The sequence below is a fragment of the Ornithorhynchus anatinus genome, chromosome 17, assembly GCF_004115215.2.
Source record: "Ornithorhynchus anatinus isolate Pmale09 chromosome 17, mOrnAna1.pri.v4, whole genome shotgun sequence".
NCBI classification, from domain to species: domain Eukaryota; kingdom Metazoa; phylum Chordata; class Mammalia; order Monotremata; family Ornithorhynchidae; genus Ornithorhynchus; species Ornithorhynchus anatinus.
In genome coordinates this window covers 20,801,082-20,813,105 of record NC_041744.1, presented here as the reverse complement: position 1 = coordinate 20,813,105, position 12,024 = coordinate 20,801,082, and the positions used below count along the sequence as shown (strand labels likewise).

The 12,024-nt window shown below is 51.5% G+C and overlaps 2 protein-coding genes across 3 annotated transcripts in view; both read right to left on the bottom strand.

Annotated features, from left to right (window-relative positions):
* Nucleotides 1-3,955, bottom strand: part of SLC5A3 (solute carrier family 5 member 3) — a 31,101-nt gene extending 27,146 nt beyond the window's left edge. The window contains exon 1 of the mRNA XM_029081967.2: nucleotides 3,870-3,955. The gene's annotated coding sequence lies outside the window, so the exon portion shown is untranslated. The remainder of the gene's footprint in view (nucleotides 1-3,869) is intronic.
* The window catches only part of MRPS6 (mitochondrial ribosomal protein S6), a 37,325-nt gene extending 33,318 nt beyond the window's left edge, over nucleotides 1-4,007 (bottom strand). The window contains exon 1 of one of the 2 annotated variants that reach the window (XM_029081971.1): nucleotides 3,870-4,007. In XM_029081971.1, coding sequence (XP_028937804.1) covers nucleotides 3,870-3,914 — 45 coding nt within the window. In that variant the 5' untranslated portion in view covers nucleotides 3,915-4,007. Of the gene's footprint in view, nucleotides 1-1,271; nucleotides 1,398-3,869 lie in introns of those variants that run through there. The other variant, XM_029081970.1, reaches the window with a different exon arrangement.
* Between the last annotated feature and the right edge of the window lie 8,017 nt (nucleotides 4,008-12,024).

The window sequence follows — 12,024 nt, the reverse complement described above, 5'->3', positions numbered from 1 at the left end:
CCACTCCTTCGCTATCTAAGCCATAGAGCAGATAAGCACATTCAGAAAGGGGCTTAATCAGAGGCCATGAACTTGTAATTTCCAGGCTCTGGGGAAGTCCCTCTGATGCTTCTTTTTAAGTACCACCTGATCCACGCCTGCAGCCAGCCGGAGCCTCGGTCTTCTCCGGGCCGCGGTCACGAGTCTTCGAAGGGTTTGGTCTCTCTGACTTCCTATCAGAGTTCGGGCGCCGGCTTCTTGCTCTCAAGGGTAGCAAGCACCGCCTTTCCTCGATACAAAACGCCAGATCCCCCGACCTCCATCGCCCGCCTAGTAACTGAAGGCGCTGAGAATTAATTCTCCCTGATCACCTGCATCCTCAGCTAGGGCCACCTACACCTGCTGGCAGCTCTTTGCTCCGAGAGAACGGCTGGACTCCACCCCCTGGAGTTCCAACAGATATCGGGAGGGCTCTGACCCCTTAGATCGGCTCTTCGCAGAAGAGGAGAGGGATGGTACGTTGGAGGCCCTGGCTGGACCCTTGAACGGCTGCAACGTCTAGCAGCCACGTCAGCACTGCGATTTCCACGTGCAGTTATCTGGAGCAACCAAACTCCACTTCTGCTCACCGTACGCTCCGGCTTTCGGCAGGTACGAGGAGAAGCTGTGTGGCCTGATGGATAGAGCCTGTGGGTCAGAAGGACCCGGGTTCTAATCCCCGCTCCGCCACTTGTCTGCTGTGGGCCCCTGGGCAGGATAATTCACTTCTTTGGGCCTCGGTCACCTCACTTGTTAAATGGGGTGTGAGCCCCATGTGGGACGCTGTGTCCAATCTGATTAGCTTGGATCTACCCCAGAGCTTAGCTGGTAACACAATAAGCGCTTAGCAAATACCATCCAAAAAAAAAGGCTAAGAGGAGGGGCGTAAGGAAATGCCTTCGGGAACTAAAGAAGGAGAAGCCACGGTGTCCCCTTCCATGCTACCTCTCGCCAGAAGCTTCGACGGGGGGCATTCTCACGAGCCTCAGCGGGGCCTAGATTTGTTTTTGTTCAGCGGAAGTCTGGCATTCCGACACACCTTCAGAGACCCTTTAAATAAAGTTCTGGAAGTTAGACCATCGTGGGATTGACCACCAACTGAAGTTGCACATTAATTCAAATGGTCCACCTTGATTATAGAGTAGTTGCCTGACCGGTTGGACTGAGAGGGCTTAGTGGGGAGAACCCCCACCCTAATTATATTACTTTCCCTCAACTGCGGGGCTGCACTTCTCTAACCTGATTTTCCTCACCGAAGGCAAGACTGAAGTGCCAAATCCTGATGGCCTGAACCGCCCGAGACACACACACAAAAAAATCTTCCTCAGCCTAGGAAAAAAACAAAACAAAAACAAACCCTTCATCTTCAACCAACCAGAGACATTTCAAAAGCAAGTTTTACAACAAAAGAAAGCTTCATTACGTGTGTTCCCAACTCAAGGTTCAAGGAGTACTTTCTCAGCTTTTCTGATCACAACATGATTGTTGCAATGTCCTATCTGCAAACCGTGGTGACACAAACCACCACACTCCAGAGACAAAGAAAGGAAAGTCAACTGACCATCTAGACTCTTCCCTCCTCCACACCCCCGTTCTCTCCCTTTTCACCTTGGCTTGCTCCCCCAGGCCCGATCACCCGAGGCATCAAAAATCTAATGGTTTTTCCTACTTCATGATTAAATTCAAGGGTGACTTAGTAGGGGATCCAAAAACCTATCTACTCCCCGTTTCTCGGCTCACCTAAATAAACGAGCCGAAAGTTCAGCCCAACAGGTATGACGGAGCAGGGCAACTTGTTCAAACCGTATCAGTCAAAGGTGAAAAGGCGCTGCCAGTCACCAACAAGCTTGGAGCCGCAGTGGGAAGTTAAATACGTTTGGGAAAGGTGGTGGTTGTGTTGTGAACTTCAGGTTGGTGAGAAGAGGGGGGAGTAGAAGGAGAGAGAAGCAAGTCTGACTCAAAACAAGTTACTTCCATACTTCCTGCCCAGCTGCCTGGCATTAAGGTGAAGAAACCAAAATTAAACTGAAAGGACAGAGACGTGGGTGGGAAGGGGGGAAAAATCCACATCATTTTGGGTAACATTTCTTAGAAAGCGGAGGGGCCACGATCAGAAATCATTCCTTCCTGAAATGATCAATTTTCGGTCACCAGATCGACTCAGGTTGTGAGAAGCAAAGGCAGGGGAATCCCAATATTCACCTGAGGGGAAAGGGTCAGAAGGCAAACTCTCTCCCCAGGAAAAACTCCGAGACCGTAGGGTCAGATCCCACCTTCGGAGTCTCTGGGCCACAAACTTCTCCCTATCTCAGATTTCTCAGTTCTTCCGTGCCTTTGGGGATGAGCAATAACCGTTAGAGGGATAGGAGAAATCTACAGGCAAGACTTCTATTACATCGGAATAATTTCCGTACACCGTGCCTCATTTTATTAATACTTACGCCCGATTCTCGCACCCCATCTTCAGAGAAGCCTTAGTTCCATGTCACAACAATTTCCTTAGAGCACGTTGCAAAAATGAGACATACCCAAATATAGTCACTCTCAGCGTTCTCCGCTTACAAAGTCCCACCAGGAATATCGACTTTATTATTATTATGGTTATTTTTTACGTATGCCGGGCTTCTTCCGGACAAGGAGGGTCTTCACAAGCTTTCGCTTGGGGGTCGGATGAATCCAGAAAGCCTCAGAGGGGCGGACGAACGCTTTTGACGGTCGGACAGTCATCGGGCCCGGCCGCCCCACGGAAAGATTTTGGGCAGGGGAAAAGAAGCCCTCACCCTCCAGTGCCAACGTTAGGATAAACCCAAATGACTTGGGGTGCTGACAGTGCCAAAGATGGGGTGCAGCACAAATAAAGGTAGGGTGATCCATTTAAAAAAAGGTGGGGGGAGGAAAGACAAGAATTTAGGGGGCCAAAGATGGAATTTATTGACTCCTTCCAGACCCACAAGGTCAAATCGAGTCACCTTAATGAGGACAGTGCAGAAGGTAGGTGGGGAAGAGGTAGGAGCTGTCCTTTTTCAAAAGGAGAAAATCCATAAAGAGAGGATTGGGAAGGGCACTGGGGCCGGCTCTTTTAGGTCCAAACAGTAAGGCTTTCCCGGGGAGTTGGGGGCTGCAGAAACTGGAAGCCTGGACGTTTCTAACAACAAAATTTCACCCTTTTTATTGCATTTTTTTTCCTTTTTCCCCCCCTCCCCGGCCAGGGGCTGCCTCCGCAAAACCCCTTGTTGCCCGTGAGCTCCCCGTGGGCAGGGAGAGGATCTGGGTTCGAATCTAGACTCCGCACGTCTGCTGGGTGACCTTGGGCGAGGGGCTTCACTTCTCCGGGCCTCAGTGACCTCGTCTGCAAAATGGGGGGGGGGGGCGGAAGGGGACCCCACCCCCACCTGGGACGGGGGGGGTGCTGCCTCCAACCCCCTTTGCTGGCGCCCGTCCCGGCGCTTACTACAGCGCCCGGCACATGGTCTAAGCGCTGCCGAAGGGGGTGGGGGGTGGGGTCAAGGCCCTGCGCCCCACGTGGGGCCGCCTCGTCTCCTCCCCAGCGCTTAGAACAGGGCTTAGCCCGCCGTGAGCCCTTAAACTACCGGCGGCATCGTTAGTGCCACCCTCCCAGCGCTTGGCACTGTGCTTGGCACGGAGGCCGGGGCCGGGCCCACATGGTGGGCGCTCGGGGGGGCGTGAATGAATGAATGAATGAATGAATGAATGAATGAATGAATGAGCCGCCTGGAGCGCGCGGTCACGAGCACGCGCCCGCGTGCGCGCGCAGCCCCAGCGCTGAATGGGGAAAGAGCAAAGCGCGGGCCCGGGGGAGGGGAAGGGAAGGGAGCGGGGGAAAAACTCACCCGCTGCGTGGCTTTGAGGATCAGCGCCAGCTCGTAGCGGGGCATCTCGGGGGTGCGGGGGGGGTGCGGGGCTGCGCGGGGCGCTGCGGGGCTGTGCGGGGCGCTGCGGGTGCGCGCGCAGCCGAGGCGGGAGGAGGAGGAGGAGGAGGAGGTGGTGGTGGTGGTGGAGGAGGAGGCGGCGGCGGCGCTTATAGCGGCTGCGCACTGGAGCCCTCCCCCTCCTCCTCCCGCTCCCTCCGCCCCTCGGCTTCTCCTAAACCACGCCCCCTGCCGGCGGGGCCCGGCCCGGCCCGCCCGGCCCGAGACACGCCCCCTACCGGCCACGCCCCTCCCCGCCTCCGGTGAGGCCACGCCCCCCCCGGGCCTAAGCGCACGTGGGGCCCCGCTTCCTCATTCATTCATTCACTCATTCATTCATCCACTCATTCATTCACTCATTCCTTCACTCACTCACTCATTCATTCATTCATTCACTCATTCACTCACTCATTCGTTCATTCGCTCACTCATTCCTTCCTTCCTTCATTCATTCACTCACTCACTCACTCATTCGTTCATTCACTCACTCATTCTTTCCTTCATTCACTCATTCCTTCCTTCATTCATTCACTCATTCATCCAATCATTCCTTCATTCATTCACTCACTCATTCATTCACTCACTCATTCCTTCCTTCATTCACTCATTCCTTCATTCATTCATCCACTCATTCCTTCCTTCCTTCCTTCCTTCCTTCCTTCCTTCCTTCCTTCCTTCCTTCCTTCCTTCCTTCCTTCCTTCCTTCCTTCCTTCCTTCACTCACTCATTCACTCACTCATTCATCCACTCACTCACTGACTACCAACTCTATACCAAGTGCTTAGTACAGTGTCCTGCACACAGTAAGCACTCAATAAATACCACTGATTGACTGTACTGTATACAGTACTCTGTATATAGTAAGTGCTCTATAAATATAAAGGATTGATTGATTAAGCCCTTGGGAGCTACCAAGCCCAGAACTGGTATAAAGTCAAACAACAGAAATGTAAAATGTAGCCTCTCCTCCCAAAACTGCCCGAGGAAGTGGTGATTGGTGCCTTCATTCTTATTTTAAGGGCCTCTCGGAGAGATTAAATTGAACATATTTAGCAGGCTTCCATTTGATCCTTGCAGAAAAAAATATTGGGGGGAAGATTTTTTCCCCGCATGTTTTGTCCCTTGTCTTTGAGTGGTTTGAGGCACATTTTACCCTTTATTGGCCATTAAGTCACACTGCTTCTGTAGTCACCAGCATCATCAAGGAGTTTACGTGACCGGTCACTGGGGCCACAGCACCGACTTGGGTGTTTGGGGTCTCTAGTTGGGAGCAGCCAGAGTCCCTGCCCGCAGAAAGCCTTTCCTAACACACCTTGAACGACCCCGTTCGGCACGCAGAGTGGAACAGCACAGGGTTGGAACTGAGGTCAGACTCCTCGCCGATTCTATCCCCGGGGCTGCAGGGTGAGTGAGGTCACCCAAGGTGATAACGGTGACCGAGTAAATGCCCCGCGGAGAATGCCGGACGAGCCCCAAGGCCCAGATGGCAAAACCGAGAATCTCCTCGGGGGGATTGCTTTTCATCCCGGTGGAGATTCGGGTGGAAAAACCAAGAATCTCCTCGAGGGGATTGATTTTCAACCTAGCGGGCCTCCTCTCTCCCGTCCACGGCGATGCCGTGACGTCCAGTTTGCCCAAGCCAGGAGACTTGGGCCGCCCGTCAGCTCCGGGGAATGGGAATCTGACCCAGACGCTTTCACTCCGCTGTCAAGCCCCATGGAGCCCCAGAAATACAAATGCAGATAAGGGGACTGGGGGAGGCGAAGGACTATCTGAATTGCACCCTGACCTCTACGTTGCTGGTCCGGTTTTTATTTTTCAATGGTATCTTTTAAGCACCTACTCTGCGTCAGGCACCATTCTAAGCACGGGGTAGATACAAGCTAATCAGGTTGGACACAGTCCACGTCCCAAACGCGGGGCTCAAGGTCTTAATCCCCATTTTTGCAGATGAGGTAACAGAGCTGCAGAGAGGTGACGTGACTTGCCTGAGGTCACGTATTCTGACTCCCAGACCCAGGTTCTTTCCACTAGGCCAGCCGCTTCTCCATTTAGTTGAGCCTAAGAGGTCAGGTGGCTTGCAGCTCTGAGCCCTCTATCCCCCTTCAAAGCCCTACTGAGAGCTCACCTCCTCTAGGAGGCCTTCCCTATCCCCCTTTTCCTCTGCTCCTCCTCTCCTCCCCATCGCCCCGACTCCCTCCCTCTGCTCTAGCCCCTTCCTCGCCCCACAGCACTTGTGTCTATTTGTACATATTTAGCATTCTATTTATTGTATTAATGATGTGTCTAGATTTATAATTCTGTTTATCTATCCTGATGCTATTGATGCCGCTGTACTTGTTTCGTCTTGTTGTCTGTCTCCCCGCTTTTAGACCATGAACCCGCTGTTGGCTAGGTTTGTCTCTATCTGTGACCGAACTGTATTCTCTAAGCTCTTAGGACAGCGCTCTGCACACAGCAAGGGTTCAATAAATACGACTGGATGAAAGACTCGCAGGATGGGGAGGGAGAGGGGGGAGTACCTCACCATTTCTTTCCATTCCTCCCCCTACCAGCACATTCTCACCCCTTCACCCCTTCACCCCTTCAAATATAACCAAGGGTGGGCTTCCGGGGGGGGGGGGGGGCGTTGAAGTCTTAGAGAAGAAGGAAATGCCGGGCCGCCCCACCAGGCTATCCCACCCACGTTTCCAGAAAAGCAACACCGCATTAGCCTCTTGAAAAGAACAGTGCTAGTAGAAGAGTGATCGCAGAGTAGAAAAATAGTAGTGTGAGTAATAATAATTTGTATTTGTTAAGCGCTTACTACATGCCAAGCACTCTGCTAAGCGCTGAGCACTGTTCTAAGCCCTAGTAACGGTAGCATTGTTATTGACTGAGCACTTACAAACCGCAGTGTAGTCCAGGGGCTGTGTCTAATGAACACTCCGCTGCACTCTCTCACCCCGTCACTCAGGAGACAGTCGCTAAATGTTACTGAGCGAATGCAATAAGCTCAGTTGACCGCTCTGCGTTCATTCAATTCATTCAATAGTACTTATTGAGCTCTTGCTATGTGCAGAGCCCTGTACTAAGCGCTTGGAATGTACAATTCGGCAACGGACAGAGACAATCCCTGCCCAGTGACGGGCTCACAATCTAATCGGTTGCCTAAGAGTTTCTAAGAGTGCCTCGTAGGCCATTCCCCTGCACAGATTTTTTACTCCCAGCATTTCCCGTGTACTGACCTTAACGGTAGGAGACGCCAGGTGTCATCCTCCCAGTTTTACCGATGAAGAAGTTGAGGGAAATAGAGGTTAAATGACTCTCCCAAAACACTGAGCTAGCCAGGCCAAGCAAATTCCAAAGATGCCAGGCCCTTGGACCAAGGAGGGTGCTTTGGGATTCATTCCATTCAATTCAATCAGATTTACTGAGCGCTTACTGCGTGCACAGCACTGTACTAAGCACTTGGAAAGTTCAATTCAGCAACAAATAGTGACAATCCCTGCCCACGACAGGCTCATGGTCTAGAAGGGGGGAGACAGTCATCAAAGCAAGTTGATTTATGACTTCTTGGGTGCCATCTTAGGGGATGGAACTAATAGAAACCGGGGTCTTTGTTCCCACTTTCTCGATCAATCAACAACAGTGTTAATAATAATAATAATTATTATTATAGGATTTGTTAAGCCTTACTACATGCCAAGCACTGTACTAAGTGCTCGGGTGGATAAAAGCAGACCCTGTCCCACACGGGGCTCACAGGTTTAATGCCCCATTTTCCAGATGAGGTAACTGAGACCCAGAGAAGTGAAATGACTCATCCTAGGTCTCACAGCAGACAAGTGGAGGAGCGGGGATTCAAACCCCTGACCTTCTGACTCCCAGGCCAGTACTCTATCCACTATGCCATGCAGCTTCCCTCCAATTATTACTAATAATGACAACTGTATTTGTGAAGCACTTACTTCGTGCCAAGCCCCGAACTCGGTGCCTCAAGATAATCCGGTGAGGCAGAGTCCCTCTCCCACACGGGGCTCACGGCTGCTCCCGAACGAATTCGGTGCCCAAGCCGTGGTCCCATCTTCCAACTTTAAAACCATCGTTTATCCACCATCTAATTCCTCCTCGGTCCCAAGCCCGGACGGAGGGAGAGGAGAGAGGGGAAGGTATTCAAATTTGCACGGCTGTCCAAGACCAATCTGCCCTCTTCTTCGCAAGAGCAGCTTCGGTGCCAATGTCAAAACATTCCAGAAGCGAATTTTTTTTTCCTACCACCAAGGAACCCAAATATCTGGAATCCACTTATCTTGGTAATCTTCCACCCTCTGCGCCGAGGCAGGTTTGGCTCCAGGGTTGTGTTTAGTGTTTCTGCTTCTTACTAAGCATCTAGGTGCTATGGTGACAGGTATTTTAGAAATACAGAGATTCATCAGCACGTGTCCCTCTCCGTAAGGGTTCATCTCTTCGACTGGTTCGGTTACTCGGAGTGAGAGACGCCAATAAAAAAAAGGGATCTAAATTCGGAGCCTGGAAACATTTCCGGCTTTTTAAGAGACTTCTACCCTGCTGTTTGTTTTACATTTGGAAAACGGAGTTTCAAACGAGGACTGAGAAGGATAACAGAAAGAGCAACGTGAACTTGACGACGCCGGTTGCCAGAGTCGCTGGGTGTTCTGGGAAGGGTCCCAAGACCCTGGTTTCCTGTCTTTATACCCAGAAGAGGGGAATTTATTGACAGTAGGGGGGTCACGGGGTGCTGGACTCGGGGGCTGGGAAGGATTGGTGGATTATAAGGGAGAAAATAATGGGGAAAGACGGGAGGGGGAAATGGAGGAAGGGTGAGGGTGGGAGGGTGGGGGAAGGAGTGGGAGAGAGGGAAAGGGGAGAAGGGAAAAGTGGGAGGAGAGTGGAAAAGGGGAGTTGGGGAGGGAATAATAATGAAAATATCTGTGGTATTCGTTAAGCTCTTATTAATAATAATAATCGTATTTGTTAAGCACTTACTATGTGCCGAGCACTGTTCTAAGCACTAGGATAGATACAAGGTAATCAGGTTGGACACGGTCCCTGTCCCACCCTGGGCTCACAGTCTCAATCCCCATTTTACAGTGAGGGAAATGAGGAACAGAGAAGTGCCTTGCCCAAGGTCACACAGCAGACGAGTTGCGGAGCCGGGATTAGAACCCAGGACCTTCTGACTCCCAGGCCCCTGCTCTATCCACTAGGACATGCTGTTTCGGCTTATTAGGTGTTAGGCACTGCACTGAGCGCTGGGGTAGATACGAGATAATCGGGTCAGATATGAAGAAGGAGAAAGAGAGAGGAGGAAGTGGGGAAGAGGAGATGAGAGGTGAGGTGGGAAAGGAAAGGGGAAGTGGGAAGAGGAAAGGGGAGGGAGGGTGGGGAAAGAGGAAGGGGGAGGTGGGAGGAGCTCTAGCTTCCCATGGAAGTTATTTAAGTAGCTTCCTTGGGGTTTTTCCCCTCTACTCTGGGTAAAATCCTGGGATGTGGATGTGGGCCCCGCTCACGTCTGCTGCTGAGGGGATGAGGGGAGGAGGGAGAGGGGCATCCTAATGGGGCAAGGTGGAGGAGGGCGGAGACGGTGCTTTGGGGAAGCTGCTCCTGCCCAGCACCGTGGGATGGATCCTGCCGCCCAACTGGCAGATTTGCTCCCCCGGGGCCAGTCAAAGGGCCCTAATTGGCCCCTTCCTGCTGTTTGTCCTAATAAATCACCTTGGAGCCACCTCTGTTTGCCTGCAGTGGAGCAGTCAAGGTGAACGGGGAAGCCCCTGGGGCTCCTAAATCACCGGATGAATGCAGAAGTCGAAAAGAGCAGCGTGGTCTAGTGGATGGATCCCTGAGTCAGAGGACCTGGGTTTGAATCCCGACCCCGCCCCTTGTCTGCGGGGTGGTCTTGGGCAAGTCACTTGGGCCTCAGTTCCCTCATCTGTAAAATGGGGATTGAGACTGAGCGCCACGTGGGACAGGGACTGAGTCCAACCTGATGAGCTTGTAGCGACCCCCTAAAGTGCTCAGTACAGTGCCTGGGATATTGTACGCGCTTAACAAATACCTTAAAATAAAAAATTTAAAAACCAGGGTGTGGGTGGACCGAGACACACCAGGCAAACACCTCGCAAGGTATCATGTTCTACAATCACCCAGCCACAGCAGCAGGAGGGAGCCGTGACGCTCTGTTCAAGGGTTAAAAGCCCTCCCGGAGTCCCGAAAACCTCCATCGAGGCATGGCCTAGAGGAAAGGGCACGGGGTTGGGAGCTAGAAGGCTTGGGTTCCAATCCTGGTTTTGCCACCTGCCCCCTATATGATCTTGGACAAGTCCCTTTAGCTTCTCGGTGCCTCAGTTTCCTCATCTGTAAAATGGAGATAAAGGTACCTATTCTCCAACCCTCTTGGACTGTGTGGGCCAGGGTCTGTGTCCGATCTGGTGATCTTGTTTTTATCATGGTGCTTGGGACACAATAAGCACGTAACAAGTTTTTACAACGATGATGATGATGATGATAATGCTGATTATCATTACCATCATCAAAGATCTGATCGATTCCTCTATTTCGTCCTTCCACATTTGCTCTGCTCTGTATTCGATTCTCCTCCTCCCTCCAACTCTCACTATTTGTAAATCATTTGTCTTTCCATCTGCCCAATTAGATTGTGAGCTCCTTCGGGACAGGAAAAGTGCCTCTTGTTTTGCTTTCTTCTCCCAAGTGCTGGGTATAGTGGGTTGCATTCGGTTGGGACTCAATCAATGCCACACTTATTAATAATAATAGTAATTAAAAAAACAATAGTAGGATCAAAAGCTCTAGGGAGGAGACCCAAGAACAGGCTCAGGACCCATAGTTAAGCTTCCGGGGGCTGAGCTGGGCTGCTCAAGGGATTAAGTCAGAGGATATCGGGTTGCCAAAGTGGTTGCTAAGTGGCCCAGGGAAGGAGAAGTCAAAGGCCTCACTGAAATATTGATGCTTCCGGCAGGGAAACAAGAAGAGCAAACTGTAGCCCCTGAAGCGAGCGGGGAAAATGGAGAATATCGGGGCTTCGAAAACACCACCAAAGATCAACTCAGCCCCAGGGATGATGGATTCAATCTTAGCCTGGCTGGGGTGGACCGGCCATTCATCCAGAGTTCACCTGGTCACATTCTGCACCGGACACCTTTCTGGCCCGTGTTTTGATTTTCGCACCTGGCCTCCCTCCACTCCCGCCATCCGGTTCCACGGCTCAGAAGCGGCGCCCACGTTCACGGTGACCCGGGAGGGGAGCATGGAGACTCCGGAGAGGAGGGCGTCAGGGGTCCCCCGAAAGAACACTCTAGTTTTGGGGGGATTCCTGCCAAGACCCTTTCACGGTTCATTCCTTCATTCATTCAATTGTATTTACTGAATTTTACTGTGTGCAAAGCACTGTATTAACCACTTGGGAGAATACAATATAACAACAAAGAGACACATTCCTGCCCACAGCGAGCTCACAGTCTAGAGGGGGAGACAGACAATAATATCAATGAATAGATAAATAGACAAATTACAAACAAATAAACAAACATATATATACACATATGCTGGGGTAGGAGAGGGAGGATGAATGAAGGAGCAAGTAATAGCGGCGTAGAAGGAAGCGGGAGAAGAGGAGAGGAGGACTTAGTCCGGGAAGGCTTCTTGGAGGAGATGTGCCTTCAAGAAGGTTTTGAAGTGGGGGAGAGGAATTATCTGTCTGATATGAACAGGCTGTCCTGTTTCTCTAACCGGCCCATCAACCTCGGCTCCGGGCTCCTCCCCGCTCAAAGGCTAGATCCGATTGGGAATGAAAGCTCCCTGTAAGCAGGGTTCATGTCTACTTATTCTACTCTACATTCCCAAGTATTTAGCGCATGCTCTGTAATAATCATAAATAAATAATTATGGTACTTGTGAAGTGCTCCCTATGTGCTACGCACAGTTCTAAGCGCTGAGGTAGATTCAAGTTAGGTTGGGCACAGTCCCTGGCCCGCGTGGGGCTCACCGTCTCAATCCCCATTTTACAGATGAGGTAACTGAGGCCAAGAGAAGTGAAGTAACCCGCCCAAGGTCACAC